The 20,510-nt window shown below is 44.5% G+C and overlaps 1 protein-coding gene across 1 annotated transcript in view; it reads left to right on the plus strand.

Moving 5' to 3' along the window:
- PIWIL2 (piwi like RNA-mediated gene silencing 2) overlaps positions 1-20,510 on the plus strand; it is a 727,256-nt gene that overhangs the window by 625,582 nt on the left and 81,164 nt on the right. The window contains exon 16 of the mRNA XM_082255773.1: positions 58-174. Within this exon, the coding sequence (XP_082111899.1) occupies positions 58-174 (117 nt within the window). The remainder of the gene's footprint in view (positions 1-57; positions 175-20,510) is intronic.

A 20,510-nucleotide genomic window follows, 5' to 3' on the forward strand; every position in this document is an offset into this window, starting at 1 on the left:
GACCTAACAGGTTAGTTTTGAACAATAATGCTTTGAATTTTCATTTCTTCTTAACAGGTTGTGAACACAAAAACAATTTCTAACCCAGCAAAACTGAGGAGCATTGCACAGAAAATCCTACTGCAGATGAACTGCAAGCTAGGGGGAGAGCTATGGGGGGTGGACATTCCACTGGTGAGTGATATCTGATCTCCATCATGTTTTCAGGGTTTATCCATGAAGTCAGGAAAAGTCCAGCTTTAGTAATAAAGTGAAACAAAATCAGAGGTGACCTAAAGTGAGGAAAATAATTATTTGATCCCCTGCAGATTTTGTAAGTTTGCCCACTTACAAAGAAAAGAAGGGTCTATAATTGTTACCATAGGTGTGTTTTAAATGATAGAGACAGAATATCAACCAAAAATCCAGAAAAAACATATGATACAAATGTTATAAATTGAGTTACAGTTCAGTGAGTAAAATAAGTATTTGATCCCCTACCAACCAACAATAAATCTGGTTTCCCTCAGACTGGCTAAATAATGTGCATATGTGGTACACAGATTAGTCCTGTCAATTTAAGAAGGTGCTCCTAATATCAACTCATTATGTGTATAAAAGACACCTGTCCACAGAATCCATTTCTTCCATTTAAACCTCGTTATAGACTAAAGAGATAGCAAAGGATGTCAGAGACAAGATTGTAGACCTGCACATATCTGGAATGGGCTACAACACCATCAGCAAGAAGCTTAGTGAGGAGACAACTGTTGGAGCGATTATTCGTAAATGGAAGAAATTAAAAAAAAAAAATCGCCTCCGGGCTGGCTCTCCATGCAAAATTCCACATCATGGAGTAAGGATAATCGTGAGAAAAGTGAGGGTTCTGCCCAGAACTACACAGAAGGAGCTTGTAAATGATCTCAAGGCAGTTGGGACCACAGTAACCAAACAAACCATTGGTTACATAATATCCTGCTGCACCTGCAAGGTCCCCTTCCTCAAGAAGACACATGTACAAGCCGGTCTGAAGTTTGCCAAAGAACATCTAAATAATTTAGAGAAGGATTGGGAGAAAGTGCTGTGGTCAGATGGGAGCAAAATTGAGCTCTTTGACTCGCCATGTTTGGAGGTAGAAAAATGCTGACTATGACCCTAGGAACACAATCCCTACATTGAACCACAGAGGTGGAAACATTAAGCTTTGCGTCTGTATAGGCTATATAGGCAGGTTTTGCCGCATTGAGGGGCCAATAGACGGGGCCGTATATTGTAAAATCTTGGGCGAGAACCTTCTTTCTTTAGCCAGAACAATGAAGATGGGTCTTCCAGCATGACAATGACCCAAAACATTCCGCCAAGGCAATAAAGAAATGGCTGAAGAAGCACATTAAGGTCATGGAGTGGTCTAGCCAGTCTCCAGACCTTAATCCTATAGAAAATTTATGGAGAGGGCTGAAACTTCAGTTGCCAACCAACAGCCAAAAAACCTTAAGGATTTAGAGAAGATCTGTAAAGAAGAGTGGACCAAAATTTCGCCTGAAATATGTGCAAACCTGGTAACCAATAACAAGAAACGTCTTACCTATGTGCATGCTTGGATCCCATTAGCTGCGGCCGTGGCTCACAGTAGTGGGTTGGGTGCGTCCCTGTTCTTTGTTTCAGGTGCAAATCAGGTCAGAATGTTTGGCTGAATTTGCACCTGAAATGGACCAGAAGATGCAAAAGACCATTTTCCAGTATGGACCGCGGCAGCTCCAGAGCTGAGTGAACTGGCTCCATCCAATTCCCATCAGTGTGAACCCAGCCTTAGTCATGTTTTGCTTGGGGATCAAATACTTATTTTACTCACTGAACTGCAACTCCTCTGGATTTTGGTTGATATTCTGTCTCTATCATTTAAAATACACCTATGATAATAATTATAGACCTTTCAATTCTTTGTAAGTGGTCAAAAATCTGCAAGGGATCAAATCATTATTTTCCCCACTGTATAAGCTGTGCTGGTTAATAAAAATGATCTAAGAGTGTATATTCTAAAGCTCCTTTCACACTTATGCAGGTACGACAAGAGCATATGTTTTTGCATGGTTTTGTTTTTAGGGCAGCCCATTTATTTAGTTGAGCTGCCCTACTCACAAATATCACACAAAAGGCAGTGCATGACCCTTTTTTAAATTAACAATTAAGTGTGTCCTGTGAGCTGCTATAATGTGTTGGTATATATGCTGCAATCACTGTGCTTTCTCTATACAAAAACAAGCAATATTAAATAATTATAGTGCTGTGCATACACAAATGTGACTGATGGGTTAATGACAGTGATATTATAATGTGAGATATGCTGATAACCTATACAAAAATAATCCTGTGCTATAAGACAAGAATCAACAACATACATTGAAGGTTGCTACCTTGTCCCAAGTGTTTGCCTTGATGCACCAAAATAGTGCATCTTGGAATGCGTGACAGTTTTTTATCAAAATTATCAATGTGACAGTAAATTATACATATAATAATATGAAAAACGCTATTTGACATCCAATTTGTGCGATTTTGGTAAATGATGGATTATTTGCTGCTCTGTGGGTGTGCCTCCCATACAAAAATACTCCTGTGCTTTAAAATCAGAATCAACATACATTGAAGGTTGCTACCTTGTATATCCCAAGTGTTTGCCTTTGTGTGCCAAATTTGTGCATATTAGAATGCGTGACAGTTTTTATCAAAATGACCAATGTGACTGCAAATAATGCATATAATAATATGAAAAAAACAATATGACATCCACACTTGGATATTTTGGGCTTGTTGTTCCTCCTCTCCCCGGGGGGGGGGGGGGGGGGTGCTCTCCTCTGGGTGACGAAGCTCCTTATATGTTGTAGTTAGTGTTGTTTCAAGAGGGGGGGGGAAAAAGTCTAATAGTGCTTTACCTTCTTGAAATGTTATTAAGATAAATGTAAGGGTACATTCATGCCTTAAGTGCTTGTAGCGCACCAATCTGTACAGGCAGAATACAATATATGCACTTGGATAGTGCCCAGTGTGTTCCTCTCTGTATGCAGCCTGGCTCCGTCTCCACTGTAGCCCCTCCCCTACGTGTGTCAGCACAGGGTCACGTGCCTTCCTCAGGGGGATATGATAGGACGGATAACCGGCTGTCCGTTTATATTAGAACGTGGGCGCTATTTTCTAGTAGTCCAATTTTTTATGTATTTTTAACCTATGTGAAATGCTGTTCGTATTGTCCAATGTTATGAGTCAGTAATCACAGCTGGTGAGAAACCGGGTGATATGAGCAACACATTCGGCACTATAAATAACAACCATATCCGTTTAATTAACCTCCTATGCCATCTCATGCAGCGTGCACTGGTGTAAAACACGTACACTGCCACCACTGCACCCAGGATAGTCACTACTGCATTGTGTGTCCTTTCTAAGTTAAAAAGGTATCCATATTAAAATAAGGGAGTTGTTAACATTTCTATGTACAGGGTCATTTTAATGCATATGTAAGACTTGGAAGAGATTTTTTCAGAAAAAGGACATAAAGAAAATGACCTTACTCACACATTCAGAAAGTAAGGGCACATCATGAATAAGAAAATGAATGCCTGGTGGGATATTTCCACTATGGAGAAATACTTAAAAGAAAATATGGTCCCTAGGAAACTCAGGTGGGACATACAGTTGTGTTCAAAATTATTCAACCCCCACTGAAATTGATTTTTTTGGCCAGTTTGACATTGATTTTGATCATTCAGTCATTCTGCTTACAATTAAATCAAAGAGGCACGTGTAGGTCAGACAAATATAACATAACATTTATAATGAAATAACCACAAATGTCTTTCTGTGCTCACATCATTATCAATTTTATTCAACCCCCAAGTGACAGTCAATCTTAGTACTTAGTACAACATCCTTTTACCGTTATAACAGCTTTTAAACGTGAAGCATAGCTTGACACAAGTGTCTTGCAGCGATCTACGGGTATTTTCGCCCATTCGTCATGGGCAAAAGCCATGCTTCACAGTAGGCAAGGTGTTCTTTTCTTCATAGGCCTGGTTCTTCCTCCTCCAAACATAGCATTGATCCATGGGCCCAAACAGTTCTAATTTTGTTTCATCAGTCCACAGAACACTATCCCAATGACTTTTGGCATACTGCAGTCGACTCTTCTTATTCTTTGGAGACAGCGGCGCCTGGGAGTCCTGGCATGGAGGCCTTCATTACGCAGTGTGCACCGTATTGTCTGAGCAGAAACTTCAGTACCCACATCTGACAAATCTTTTCTCAGTTCCTCAGCAGTCACACGGGGACTTTTCTCCACTCTACGCTTCAGGTAGCGCACAGCAGTCAAAGTCAGCATCTTCTTTCTGCCACAACTAGGTAGCGTTTCAACAGTGCCCTTTGCCTTGAATTTGCTAATGATGCTTCCTATGGTGTCTCTTGGTATGTTTAACATCTTTGCAATCTTCTTATAGCCATTGCCCTTCCTGTGAAGAGTAATCATCTCTTCTCTTGTCTTCCTGGACCATTCTCTTGACTTCACCATGTTTGTAACCACACCAGTAAATGTCTAGAAGGAGCTGAGTATCAGTCATTTTAAAGCTGCCTAATTGATGCTTATTAGGTTTTATTGCTGCTCCCTGACATCCACAGGTGTTTTCAATACCTGATTGAAAACACTTCAATGAACCTCTGTTCTTCAGAGTGGTAGTCTTTAAGGGGTTGAATAATTGTGTCAATGAAGAATTCACAAAAGAAACATTTACTACTGTATTACAAAACCAATTGATGTCATTTTAGTTGCATATGGTTCTTTAAGAAGTCCTTGTAGGATTTCATTCTGAATACAATTACAAATGTACACTAAATTCCCTAAAACCCTTTACAGCATTGGGGGTTGAATAATTTTGAACACAACTGTACCTATCTGTGATGGCCTTCTGTAAGATGATGAAGTAGAGGAATACACATTTTTTTAATAAAAAAGGCAAACAATTATTGGAATTCCTGATCAAACAGCAGTGAAAATACAAGTTAAAGAACTGCAAAGCAGTTCTAAATGTTTATAATAAAAATGTATAAATGGCAAATACAACTGGTGAATGGAGAAATCACATCAAGGAACACCACGCCAGAAAGGGACACTAACCAAGAAGAATCTAGAACACTGGAATTCAGAACCCCAAAAGAGCAAAGACCACCCAGGTATAAACACCCCCCCCCCCCCACACAAATGGGCCTATGGAATGAAAATGGAGGAAAAGATAGGGATCAACAACAACATAACACCAGAGGACCACAACACAGACCCTATGATCAACCTTATGATAATAGAAGACCTTACCAGTATCATCACTGGAACCAGAGGGAACAATAAAAACGAGGGGGAAGACCAAATTACTATCAAGGTCCACCCCCATACAGAAACCATTGGAATAGACCACAATCCACCACATAAAGGCAGGGACCATTATGGACTGCCACAGTATAACAGAGGACCACCACCCCCATACCAACATCAACAGGGCTGTGCGACAGTGTTGGGCAACTGAGAGTGTTGTGCGACTGACCGGGCTGTGCGACTGAGTGTGGTGCGACTGACCGGGCTGTGCGAGTGTGGTGCGACTGTGAGTGTTGTGCGACTGACCGGGCTGTGAGATTGTGAGTGTTGTGCAACTGAGTGTCAAGTGAGGGTAGTGGAGTACCAGAGGGCGAGAAGGTAGAGTTAGGAAGCCAGGAAATAGCCACATAGGATAGACTTAAATCACTGAATCCCCATTAGATTAGTAGGTACAATGCCCGGCAGGTGTGGAGATGCGACTCGGTGTACATCTTGTGATATGTATGCGTTCCTCGGTCATGCAATCGAGGGCGAATACAAATGCGCAAAATGTAAGCAAGTGGAAGCTCAGGTCCTGAATCTAGGGAAGCAGCTGGCAACACTGAGACGAATGTCCATACCGGAGGAGAGCCAGGATCGTACCAGTCAGGTGCAGGCAGGGGTCTTCACAGAGGTGGGTGGAGTATTGGAGGTGCAGGGAGCAGAGTAGAGGGGTGACAGGAGGGGTAGAAGGGGACAAGGCAAGGAGGCTGATCCTGGGCTGGAGCACCCCAATAGATACGCCCCGTTGTGTGATGTTGGGGAAACCAGTCAGGGACCAGCATTGCTGGAGCCGAGCGACGCCCCTAGCTGCCAGGGGAAGAAATCCTCCAGTGAGGCCGGGAGAAAGGGAAAGGAAAGACAGGTGCTGGTGGTAGGGGACTCAATTATTAGAACAGACAGTGTAATCTGTCCCAAAGACCGTGTGCGCCGAACAGTGTGTTGTTTGCTGGGCGCTCGGGTTCGGCACATCGCGGATCAGGTGGACAGATTATTGGGTGGGGCTGGGCAAGACCCAGCTGTCATGGTACACGTGGGTACCAATGACATAGGCAGAGGAAGATGGAGAGTCCTAAACGATTTCAGGGACTTAGGAGCTAAGTTGAGGAGTAGGACCTCCAAGGTAGTATTTTCCGAAATACTACCTGTACCTCGAGCCACACCAGAGAGGCAGCGGGAGACTAGGGAAGTTAACAAGTGGCTGAGGAGCTAATGTAGTAAGGAGGGTTTCGGGTTCCTGGAGAACTGGGCCGACTTCTCAGTCGGCCACCAGCTCTTTGGTAGGGACGGATTGCACCTAATTGGGGAGGGTGCAGCCGTACTGGGTGAGAGGATGGCCGATAAGTTAGAGGGGCTTTTAAACTAGGTGACGGGGGGGAGGGTACAGATGTAGAATTAGCCAGTGGAAAGCAAGATTCAGAGGACAGAAATGGGGGCATTAGCGGTAGGGTGTTCGGAGCTCCTAAACCCAGGGTGGGTATGGGGAAAAATCAAGAGAGCAGCCTAAAAACATCAAATGAGGATATATGTAACCGGTCAAAATTAAGAGGTTTGTTTACCAATGCCAGAAGCCTGGCCAACAAGATGGGAGAGCTGGAGCTACTGATGTTTGAGGAGCACTTAGATTTTGTGGGGATAACAGAGACTTGGTTTGACAGCTCACATGACTGGATGGCGACCATTCAGGGGTATTCCCTTTATCGCAGAGATAGAGAAGGTAAAAAAGGGGGAGGGGTATGTCTGTATATTAAGAACAGTATACAGATAAATATGAGGGATGATAATAATGGAGCTAAGGACGAGGCAGAATCCTTATGGGTAGAGCTTTAAAGGGAAGGCACGGTGGGTAAGGTAATATTGGACGTATGCTATAGGCCCAACCAGAGGGAGGAGGGGGAGGCGGACCTAATTTTACAGATAGGATCGGCAGCAAGGATGGGAAATGCCATTATAATGGGCGACTTTAATTATCCTGATATAGACTGGGCAGAAGGAACCGCACACTCAGCCAAGACTAGGCAGTTCCTAAATGTTTTGCAGGACAATTTCATGGGTCAGATGGTGAATGCACTGACGAGAAACAATGCGGTACTTGACCTACTGATTACCAACAATACAGACCTGCTCACGGATATAGAAATACGGGGCAACTTAGGAAACAGTGACCATAGGTCAATAAGTTTCAGTATTAATTACAGTAATAGGAAACACAAGGGTAATATAAGGACACTGAATTTCAAAAGAGCCAATTTCCCAAAACTGCGCTCGCTGCTAGAAAATATCAAATGGGATAGAACCCTGGGAACAAAGAACACGGAGGAAAAATGGGAGTGCTTCAAGAGCATACTTAACAAGGGGATTGGCCAGTGCATTCCAAAGGGAAATAAATTTAAAAGAGCAAAACTAAACCCTGGGTGGCTAAACTCCAACATAAAAATGCATATTAGTGCTAAAGAAAAGGCCTTCAAAAAATACAAGACTGAGGGGTCATTGGCAGCATTTAAGCATTACAAAGAGTGTAATAAGAAATGTAAAGACGAAATCAGGGCGGCTAAAATAGAACACGAGAGACATATAGCGGAGGAGAGTAAAAAGAACCCCAAGAAATTCTTTAAGTATATAAACAGTAAGAAAGCGAGGCCAGAACACATTGGCCCCATAAAAGACGACAATGGAAATATGGCCACTGAGGACAGAGAAAAGGCGGAAGTGTTAAATAATTTCTTCTCTTCAGTCTTCACAAAAGAATCAGGAGGCTACACGAACCTAGCTTGTAAGGCCGAACTAAACAACACACCTGAGGAAGTGCCGCCATGGCTAACTGAAGATAGACTTAAAACTAAACTAGAGAAACTTAACATAAATAAATCACCGGGACCGGATTGCACCCGAGGGTTCTTAAAGAACTCAGCCAGGTGATTGCCAGACCATTATTCTTGATCTTTAAGGATACTTTACAGACGGGTATGGTGCCAGCTGATTGGAAAAAAGCCAACGTGGTACCAATATTTAAAAAGGGGCCGAGATTTATCCCAGGTAACTATAGGCCGGTCAGCCTAACATCTGTAGTCTGCAAGATTTTGGAGGGGATGTTAAGGGACCACATACAAGACTTTAGTAATGAAAACTGTATTATTAGTAGTAATCAGCATGGATTCATGAAAAATCGTTCTTGCCAAACCAATCTATTAACCTTCTACGATGAAGTGGGCTGCCACCTAGATAAAGGAAAGCCTGTGGATGTGGTGTATCTGGACTTTGCAAAGGCCTTTGACACCATTCCCCACAAACGCTTACTGTACAAACTAAGGAAGGTAGGTATGGACCATAAGGTGAGTACCTGGATAGAGAACTGGCTCCAGGGGAGAGTCCAGAGGGTGATGATTAATGGGGAGTACTCGGATTGGGCGTGTGTGGAAAGTGGGGTCCCCCAGGGTTCTGTCCTGGGACCAATCCTGTTTAATTTATTCATAAATGATCTAGAGGAGGGGATATCTAGTACAATCTCAGTATTTGCGGATGATACTAAACTAAGCTTGCCAATATCTTCTATGCAGGATGTGGAAACCTTACAAGCAGACCTGAACAAAATAACGGGGTGGGCAACTACATGGCAGATGAGGTTTAATGTTGAAAAATGTAAAGTAATGCACTTGGGGGCCAGAAAGCAAGCTACTCACTAGGGGGGGAACCTCTGGGTGAGTCTAGGATGTTAAATGGCTTGGGGGTACTGGTAGACAACAGGCTTGGCAGTGGCATGCAATGCCAAGCCGTTGCAAGCAAAGCCAACAGAATACTGGGATGTATAAAAAAGGGGATTCACTCCAGAAATAGAGATTATTCTCCCGCTCTACAAGACTCTGGTCCGGCCACATCTGGAGTATGCTGTCCAGTTCTGGGCACCGGTCCTCAGGAAGGATGTGCTGGAACTGGAAAGAGTCCAGAGAAGGGCAACAAAAATAATTAGGGGAATGGAGGACATCAGCTATGAGGAAAGACTACAAGCACTGAACCTATTCTCTCTGGAGAAGAGACGATTGAGGGGGGATATGATATCAATGTACAAATACTGTACTGGCGACCCTAGCATAAGGAACAAACTATTCAGAGAAAGGAGATACAATAAGACATGTGGCCACTCACTAAAACTAGAGGAAAGGCGGTTTAACCTTAGTGCATAAGGGGTTCTTCACTGTAAGAGCGGTAAGGATGTGGAATTCTCTTCCACAAGCAGTCGTATCAGCAGGAAGCATTGATAGTTTCAAAAAACTATTAGATGGGCACCTTAGAGACCACAACATACAGGGGTATACAATGTACGGTTAAAAGCAAACACACACACACACACACATCATAGGTTGAACTGGATGGACTGATGTCTTTTTTCAACCTCACTAACTATGTAACTATGTAACAGGCACCACCATCAAGGGGGCTTTTATCAACCTCCTAGGGGTCCGCCCCCAAATAGATATGAGTCAACAGTAGGGGGAACACAGCAAGGAAACCAGTATAATAGAATCACCTCACATGGGGACCAATATTATACACCAAAACCCCAAAGTGCAAGGAAGCACAACAGGACCAATACCAGATCAATACGCACAGCAGATATACACCTCTAGCAGAGTACCAACAGGTAGAAAACAGTCCCACGCCTTTTTTTAGAGAGAAGGTGGGGTGCACCCTCCGAAAACTACATAAATCAAGAAAGAAGTGAAGCAGAGGCGGAAGAAAATTTACAACAGAAAAAGAAGGGAACAATAGGGGAAGGTATCTACAACCTTAGGGGCATACTCATTGTTTAAGGGTATGCCATTAAGAAGAGACTGGACAAATTTGAAACCTACATCGACATCCAAAAATTCATCCCCATGCATAATATTCAGAAATATTACAAAATGAACCCCAGGAACAAAGATCGAATATGGAGAAACATCATTAAGAAATAAACCAATATTTATTTCAAAACTCACTAATAACAATCATATACAGTAAGGTCCATAAATATTGGGACATTAACACAATTCTAATCTTTTTGGCTCTATACACCGCCACAATGGATTTTAAATTAAACAAACAAGATGTGCTTTAACTGCAGACTTTCAGCTTTAATTTGAGGGTATTTACATCCAAATCAGGTGAACGGTGCAGGAATTACAAGTTTGTATATGTCCCTCCCACTTTTTAAGGGACCAAAAGTAATGGGACAGATTAACAATCCTAAATCAAACTTTCACTTTTTAATACTTGATTGCAAATCCTTTGCAGTTAATTACAGCCTGAGGTCTGGAACGCAAAGACATCACCAGATGCTGGGTTTCATCCCTGGTGATGCTCTGCCAGGCCTCTACTGGAACTGTCTTCAGTTCCTGCTTGTTCTTGGGGCATTTTCCCTTCAGTTTTGTCTTCAGCAAGTGAAATGCATGCACAATCGGATTCAGGTCAGGTGATTGACTTGGCCATTGCATAACATTCCACTTCTTTCCCTTAAAAAAACTCTTTGGTTGCTTCACAGAATGCTTTGGGTCATTGTCCATCTGCACTGTAAAGCGCCGTCCAATGAGTTCTGAAGCATTTGGCTGAATATGAGCAGATATTGCCCATTGCCCGAAACACTTCAGAATCCATCCTGCTGCTTTTGACAGCAATCACATCATCAATCAATACAAGAGAACCAGTTCCATTGGCAGCCATACATGCCCACACCATGCCACTACCACCAACATGCTTCACTGATGAGGTGGTATGCTTTGGATCATGAGCAGTTCCTTTCCTTCTCCATACTCTTCTCTTCCCATCACTCTGGTACAAGTTGATCTTGGTCTCATTTGTCCATAGGATGTTTTTCCAGAACTGTGAAGGCTTTTTTAGATGTTGTTTGGCAAACTCTAATCTGGCCTTCCTGTTTTTAAGGCTCACCAATGGTTTTCATCTTGTGGTGAACCCTCTGTATTCACTCTGGTGAAGTCCTTCTCTTGATTGTTGACTTTGACACACATACTGTACACCTACAGTACCTCCTGGAGAGTGTTCTTGATCTATGTGAAATAAGTAATCAAGCCCCCAGGATGTCAATGGTGTGTCTGCTAATCACTCTGGGAATCAGTGTGTGTCTGCTAATCACTCTGGGAATCAGTAATTGCTGCTAACAAACTGCAAAGAATTGCATAGGCATAAATGATAAAATCACTAAAAATTCCCCAGATGATATTAATCTAGTTATATATGCCACAATTCCAACTGCCCATATATCTTCAAAGCAAAAATATGAAAGTTCAAATTTTATAAGAAACAAAAAAACGTGTAAATACTCCAACTCTATGAAGCAAGGCTATAAGGCGATGTTTTGGTTTTTTTTTTTAAAGGTTTTTATTAAACAAACAAAACACAGTACACCAAAAGAAAAATGGCAGTGCAACATAAAAGAGAGGATACAGAACATACAAAGCATCCTCTCCAATCATCTAACAAAATAGAACCACAGTACAGAGAATACCCAGTAATCGTGGTAAAAGGGGGGGTAACACATTATTATAAGCAATATATAACGACACATGCGGAGCAAAAGAAGGCACTTTAGACATCGCCTAGGAGGCGTCAGACACCGAGGAGGCAGTAAGATCAGAGTCTACCCAGAAGGACCAGATTTTATTGAATTTCTTCAGACATCCTCTGGCCTCATACGTCAGTTTATACAAAGGCAGAGCCTGATTAACAATAGAGATCCAAAATGGAACGTCAGGGGGTGTGGAAGATTTCCAACGGAGAGCAATAGCTTTCCTAGCATAGAAAAAGAGCAAACGCAGAAATAGTTTCGTGCGAGCCGGAGCATCCTCATCATCCACATATCCTAGGAGACAACGAAGGGGGCTACAGACATTGGACAATTGAGAGATATCAGTTATAAAGGCCGTCACCCCTGACCAAAAGGCACGGACAGGGGGACATTCCCAAAACATGTGAAAGAAGGATCCCACACCATCAGAGCACTTAGAGCAGAGAGGGGAGGATAATGTACCAATTTTATGAAGGAACAGGGGAGTGTAGTAAGCCCTATACAGGAATTTTAATTGTATGACTCTATCCCTGGAGGAAATTACAACCGGGATTTGTTCAGGAAGGACGTCATGCCATACCTCCTCCGTCAAGTCCGGGACGTTCTCACGCCACTGGGACTCAACCACCGCCAAGCGCTTAGACTTAGAATGCAAAAGCCTACGATAATATGTGGAGACCAGTTTCTCATGTGAAGAGTCAGAGAGGAGATATTCCAAGGGGGATGGCTCCAGCGAGACATCCCGGAGGCCAAACTGCGCAGCCGCCGCATGTCTCAGCTGGAGGTAGCGAAAATGAGCCGTAGATGGTACAGCAAAAGTGGACTGCATGTCCGCAAAGGACCGGAAGGTTCCCCGGACATACAGGTGATCAACAGACTTCACCCCAAGACGGGCCCAAAAAATACCGTCGTCCCGACCGAAAAACTCCCGAAACCGAGGATTGTGCCAAAGGGGGGCATTAGGGGAGTACGACCCCGGAGGGTCGGCCTCACCCAATGCGGTAGCCGCAAAAACCCGTAGAGTGACCGAGATAAGTGCAGTGTTCGGCCTGCCCATAGTAGATCTACGGTGCAGCAAATTTTGCAGAGATTCATAGGACGTGAAAATAGCCGCCTCCAAGGCCGCCGCAGCATGATTGTCCTCGGGATGGAACCACCAATGTGCGTGTGCCAACTGGGAGGCAAAATAATAAAGGCGTAGGTTGGGCGCTGCCAGTCCCCCCGCTAATACAGGTAACTGTAACGCATCTCTGGCCACACGTGCCGGCCGACCCCCCCAGATAAATGAAGTGAGGAGCGAATCGATGACCTGGAAACGACGTTTGGTAACATATATCGGGGAGTGACTCAACACATACAGAAATCGGGGAAGGAACATCATTTTAAAAATGTTGATCCTACCCAAAACCGTGAGAGGAAGCTGGGACCAGAGCTGTAGAGAAGATTTAAGTCGGGCAACCAAGGGATCTAAATTATTGGGGAGGAAACGAGACAAGGGAAGTTGAATGTCAACCCCCAAGTATCGAAACCGATCTACCACCTGGAGAGGGCATGATGCGAGAGAAGGGGGCAGAACCTGGGGATCCAGGGGGAACAGAGTAGATTTACTCCAGTTCACCCGGAAACCCGAGAAGTGACCGAAGCGATCAATAATGGACAATAGAGTGGGGAGGGATTGATATGGATCCGCTAGATATATCAACATATCATCCGCATACAAGGAAACCTTTTCCTCCAAGCCATTGATCACAAAGCCCGCAACAGCCGCACACTGGCGGATCTGCGCAGCCAAAGGCTCAATGGCCAGGGCGAAAAGTAACGGGGACAACGGGCACCCCTGCCTAGTACCCCGAAAAATGGGAAAGGAGTCAGACACGGAATTATTGACCCTGATACGGGCACGAGGGAGATAATATAGAAGTTGTACCCATTTTATGAACCCCGATCCGAATCCAAATTTCGCCAATACCTCCAAGAGATAAGGCCACTCCACTGAATCAAAAGCCTTGTGAGTGTCCAGGGCTACCACAACCCTGGCCCCCACAGAATCATGAGTCGTCTGAAGGTTGGTAAAAAGTCTACGCAAGTTGATCGAGGTAGACCGGCCAGGAATAAACCCCGACTGGTCCGCCCCGACCAAGTCCGTGACAACCGTATTCAGCCGTCTCGCCAGGACCTTGGCCAAAATCTTCACATCTGTATTAATAAGTGAGATCGGACGGTACGATTCACAGAGAAGAGGGTCCTTGCGCGGCTTCGGGATGAGTACTATAAGGGCTTCCGTCATGGAGGGTGGCAGACGTCCTTCCTTCAGAGCACAAGTAAACACTTTCAACAAATGGGGGACCAGCAATTCCCTATAGTGAAGATACCATTCAATGGGGAAACCATCCAAGCCAGGTGTCTTATTATGTGCAAACGTAGCTACGGCCTTGTCAATCTCCTCTGTGGTCAAAGGGGAGTCTAAGAAGCGAGATTGGTCGACCGACAATGCGGGCAATTCAATATCATATAAAAAATCATCAAGTTCGATAATAGTGTAATGGGCCTGGGTGTGGTATAAAGAGGAATAAAATTCAACAAAACTATGAAGAATATCAGGAGTTTGTTCTACAATGACACCGGCCTGGCTGGTGACCCGGGGAATGATACAAGGTTGAAAATCCGGCCTAGCTAAGTAGGCCAACAAGCGACTGTTTTTGTCCCCCAGTTAAAAAATTCTTTGATTCTGATATAACAGTTTTTTCTGGGTGCGCTCAATAAGGACGAGATCCAAATCACGGGCTCTGGCCCGCCAAGCGGCGTGATTCTGAGGGGAGGGGTCGTCAGAGTATTGCCGTTCAGCCGTATGCAATGCCCGTTCGGCGTCAACCAACTTGGTCTGACGCGCCTTCCGAGCATGGCCTACGGCAGACGAGAAGGTGCCCCGCATAGTGGCCTTGAAGGCGTCCCAGGTCAGCAGTGCCGACCCCTCCCGTCCATTGAGCGCCCAGAAAGAATTCAATTCCGTGAGCCCCTGATCAGTCACCGCGGGGTCCGCCAGCCACAGAGGGCTCAGTCGCCACAATTTATAGTTAGGTGGGGACCCCAAAGCAAGGTCCACCAGCAAAGGGGAGTGGTCAGATACCGCCCGAGGGAGGTACCTCATCCCCGAGAGCGGACCCAGCAGTTCCCGAGAGAGCAAACAGAGGTCAATCCTAGATAGAGTGTGGTGTGAGCTCGAATAACAAGAAAACTCAGTAATCCCCCCATGTTTCCACCTCCAGGCGTCCGTGAGGTCCAATTTGTCTAAGTAGGAGCGCAGGGGGGTATGTTGGGAAGAAGCAGCCCCAGAGCGGTCCAAAGCATTGTCGAGGACCGTGTTAAAGTCACCCGCCATAATAAGAGGGCCCTCCGCCATCTCCAAAACCAAACCCAAAACACGGTCAAAGAATGACTTAGTAAACGGCGGGGGGACATAAACATTCACCAGGGTATAAGGTTTACCTAAATATTCAATAACAAGGATAACAAAGCACCCCGAGGGGTCCGTCTTTAAATGTTTAATAGTGACTGGAGCGGATTTGGCAATTAAAATGGACGTGCCTCGGGCATAGGAAGAGTAGGTAGAGTGTAGCGCATACGCCACGTGTGCCCGCTTAAGGGCCATAACCCTGGACCCCTGGAGGTGTGTCTCCTGTAACAAAACAACGTGAGGACTATGGCGTTTTAAATAGTCAAACATCAGAGACCGTTTCACTTTAGAATTTAGCCCCCCGACGTTCCATGAGATTATACGTAGAGTAGACATAGAAATATACCAACAATCAGCGTTAGCGCCCCGTAGGTCAGCCCAAAAACAGGCAAACCCCGAAGGGCCAAGGCACAACCAGCATCTGAGAGGAGCCCAGAAAAAGGAGTACACATAAGACATAAAAAAAGTGACCACAGTAACATAGTAAACAAAATCAACTGTATCGCATAAGGAGAGAGCATGACCCCAGAAACAAAAAAAGGAAAAACTGTACCGACCCTGTGGATCGAAATGGTGCAAACAAACAAACCAAAAAGAAAAAACCCGCCTAGACCCGCAGGTTGCGGATGGCAATAGTAACAAACACCCCCACCCTAGCCCACCCGGCCCTCAAACCCCAACAATTGAGAGCTTTGTAGCCCATAACAACAAAAGGAAGTCAAATGCAGGGAAACGTGGATCTGCTCGTCCTGTAGTAGACAAACGAGAAAAAACAATAAAAAGGAAAGAGATGAGGGGGGATCCCCCCCACCCCAAAAATGCCCATCAGAAAAAACAGAAAAATAGGAACCCCGACCCTCAGAAAAAGGGAATAGCCATCTGTCCCAAAAAATCAATCAAGCGAGAGAGGGTCCATGAAGAGCACCAGGACGAGCCCAGAGCCCAACCAGACTATCAGCAGATAGACAGTCTTTCATCTAGGAGGAGACCGCCGGTCCTGGCGGCCAGGAGAGCCACGGCCCAAGGAGTCCACCCAGTGCGCGGCCTCCCGAGGATCCTGGAAAAAATGAGCCTTGCCTTGAGAGATGATCCGGAGACGGGCAGGATAAAGCATACTATATGGTAACTGGAGATCACGCAGCCGCCTCTTAACTGCCATAAAGGAGGCCCGCTGCTTTTGGGTGGCTGCAGAGAAGTCAGGAAAGATGGAGATAGCATTATTATTGTAGGAGACACGGCCCTTCTCCCTGGAGGCCCGTAGCACAGCCTCCCTGTCCCGGAAATGCAGAAGTTTAATGAGAAGAGGACGAGGTGGCGCCCCTGGTGGCAGGGGGCGCAGCGGCGAATAATGGAGAAAAAACATTCTTCCCAAAGGTGTCAAGGAGCCACTTTTCCATAAATGATTCGGGGGTCTTTCCCTCCGCCCCCTCAGGGAATCCCAGAAAGCGGAGGTTATTACGTCGGAGGCGATCCTCCATGTCAGTGATCTTATCAATGGTGGCCGTGTGACCCCTCTGTAAATCAGACACAGAGGCCTGCAAGGGGCGGTGGGCATCCTCCAGGTCGCCAATACGTTGTTCCGCATTGCCCACCCTATGGCGGAGATTATGGACATCCTGCTTCAGGAATGACATCTCCATCCTCACAGACTCAATTTGAGTAGTGAGAGAGGCCTGACAATGGCGGATGGCATCCATGATGGCAGCAAGGGATGGCTCAGGCCTATCTACCCCCACCCCTGCCTCAGCAGTGGGGTCCAGGGGGGAGGAAAGAAGAAGGTCACTCACAGTCTCATGCCGATGCAGGGAAGAAGAGTCGTCAGGCTCCGAACCACCTCCGTGGGAGAGAGAGGCGGATGGCTGCGAGGATCGTGCAGCAGCAGCTGGCTGGCTCGAGCTCCGTGGCGGGCCGGCGCCATCTTGGGACCGCTCGAGGAGGGAGGCCGACGGCCGGGATCCAGGCGCCTCCGGACCAGGGGGACCGATCTTCACCATCTCCGCTGATGCACCGAGGGATCAGGAGTACACGGGCGTCGGAATCAGGTGAGTAGCGGCTCGGGGTTCCACAGGATCACTGAAGGATCAGGGCAAGCAGGAGAGAGCTCCGGGACCGCGCTGCTCTCACATCAGTAGCCGGCCACGGCCCCCCCCTATAAGGCGATGTTAACCATTCCTATATAAATAAGGAAAAAAAGATGACCAGCCTCCTGGGAAATCTATATAAATTGCACACACAAATGGTTCATACACTTGAAACAACCTCTATAATAAAGATGTAATACTAAAAATTATTATGCAATTCAACAAATACAATAAAGTGCAATAAGGGAAAAATATCCAGCGTACTGGAAAATGATTCTATTTTTCAAAAAAATGTGTATATTGTGCAAAAAAAAATACTACTTATATAAAGTGCGATCCAAAATATATGAATAAAGTGCTAATACTTGGAATTCTCTGTGTGGTATTATTCCATATATATTTCCAAAAAGAAAAATTATTTTTATAAAAACTGTTAAGATAATGCTATAAGTGAAATGTGTGCGAAAAATTAGAAAAAATTATGATTATATAACATAAGGTGATGAAAAAAATGTCAATCAGAAACGTAAGCAGTCCATGGTCACTAATTGGGTCCCAAGTGAGAAAAGTGCAAGTCGCATATAAAGGCGTCTTCAGTGTTTACTCGTGGGGGTCACAGACAAAACACTGCTCTGGTTGTAAGGATACAAACCATCAGCATGTGTGTGGTATTGCGGTGTATTCCTTCGGCGTCTTAGGCCCCACCCTACTAGTTTCATCCCTCGACGTCTTCTCGGAGCGGCAGTGTTCTTGATCTGTTGTGAAGGGTGTTTTCTTCACCAGGAAAAGAATTCTTCGGTCATTCACCACAGTTATTTTCCGTGGTCTTCCTCTTTTTGTGTTGCTGAGCTCTCCAATGCGTTCTTTCTTTTTAAGAATGTTCCAAACAGTTGATTTGGCCACACCTAATGTTTTTGCTATCTCTGATGGGTTTGTTTTTGATTTTTCAACCTAATGATGGCTTGCTTCACTGATAGTGACAACTCTTTGGATCTCATATTGAGAGTTGACGGCAACATATTCCAAATGCAAATTGCACACTTGAAATGAACTCTGAACACACACCTGGCCATGGAACAGCTGAGCAGCCAATTGTCCCATTACTTTTGGTCCCTTAAAAAGTGAGAGGCACATATACAAACTGTTGTAATTCCTACACCTTTCACCTGATTTGGATGTAAATACCCTCAAATTAAAGCGGTTGTAAACCCTATAAAAAAAAAATAAAAAAAAAAAAACCTGCAAGACAAAGGCATAATGAGCTAGTATGCATCGCATACTAGCCCATTATGTGTAACTTACCTTAAAACGAAGCCCCGACACGGACCCCCGGACATCGCTGCGGGCGCTGCCATGATCCCTCGTCTCTTCCGGGTTCGGCGGCTCCGGCGCGCTGATTGGCCGGAAGAGACGGCTCCGGCGCGATGATTGGCCGGAGCCGCGATGACGTCACTCCCGCGCATGCGCGCGGGAGTGATTTTTCCGGCAAGCTCCCGGCAACCGTGCCGGTTTAGGAGATATTATTTGTGCCTATAGGTAAGCCTTATTATAGGCTTACCTGTAGGTAAAAGTGTCAAAAAGCACTATACTACCGCTTTAAAGCTGAAGGTCTGTAGTTAAAGTTTCATTTCAAATCCATTGTGGCGGTGTATAGAGCCAAAAATATTAGAATTGTGTCGATGTCCCAATATTTATGGACCTGACTGTAGATATGTTTAAAAAATTGGTTACAAGGGAATTCGGAAACCTACCGATTAAAAAAGTTTATGAACAATCCAATATAAAATGGGGAATTAAATTATTGGAAAAACTTGTTTACCTCACTGTATGCTCACTTTTCACTATTCGCTGTGTTGTTGATCTTTTGTATTGTACTTAATTGCCTTTTTTCAATAAAGCACTCCTTGTTTGTTAAAAAAAAAATTATTGGAAAAAACGAAAAGATATAGTAATCGGTCCAGCAGATAAAGGTGGCGGGTTAAAAATATCTAAAGAACCATACAAGATGGAAATGAATAAACTAATGGAGGAAAGAGATACATGTGAGATATTACTAAGCAATCCAACAAAACAATACAAAAAACTAGAAAGCCTGATCCAATATGGAGCGAAAAAATTAATATTAAACAAACAAGAATAAAAATATCTTATACCTTCGGCCTGTAGAATTCGGGTAATCGATCATGTCCCAAAAATTCATAAAGATAGTAAAAATCTGGTAGACCGACAAGTGGCATAGACTCACCTGGTAGACCGATAAGTGGCATAGACTCGTTAACAGCTAGACTCAGAGAATATATTGACATCTTTCTACAACCAATGGTACAAGAAACCCCGGTGTATCTAAAAGATACGAAACACGTACTAAAACTGTTGAAGAACTGCAATGTAGAAGATGATACAGTAATGGCAACAGCAGACATGGCCTCACTGTACACAGTCATCAATCATGAGGGAGCAATAAACGCAGTAAAATGGGCCTTGGAAAAGAATGATAAACTGAACACAGCCACAAAAAAGTTTGATTGAAAGCCTTACATTTTGCCTGAAACACAATTACTTTTGGTATGATGAGACATATTACCTACAGATTAGAGGAGTAGCGATGGGGGCTAAATTTGCCCCCAGTGTGGCAAATTTATATATGGCCAGATGGGAGAGCGAACAAAGAGCCACGCTACATCACCAAGACATCCTTCTATACAAAAGATATACAGGGAGTGCAGAATTATTAGGCAAATTAGTATTTTGACTACATCATCCTCTTTATGCATGTTGTCTTACTCCAAGCTGTATAGGCTCGAAAGCCTACTACCAATTAAGCATATTAGGTGATGTGCATCTCTGTAATGAGAAGGGGTGTGGCCTAATGACATCAACACCCTATATCAGGTGTGCATAATTATTAGGCAACTTCCTTTCCTTGGGCAAAATGGGTCAAAAGAAGGACTTGACAGGCTCAGAAAAGTCAAAAATAGTGAGATATCTTGCAGAGGGATGCAGCACTCTTAAAATTGCAAAGCTTCTGAAGCGTGATCATCG

The sequence above is a fragment of the Pelophylax lessonae genome (genome assembly GCF_965119305.1).
Source record: "Pelophylax lessonae genome assembly, chromosome: 4".
In the NCBI taxonomy this organism is placed as follows: domain Eukaryota; kingdom Metazoa; phylum Chordata; class Amphibia; order Anura; family Ranidae; genus Pelophylax; species Pelophylax lessonae.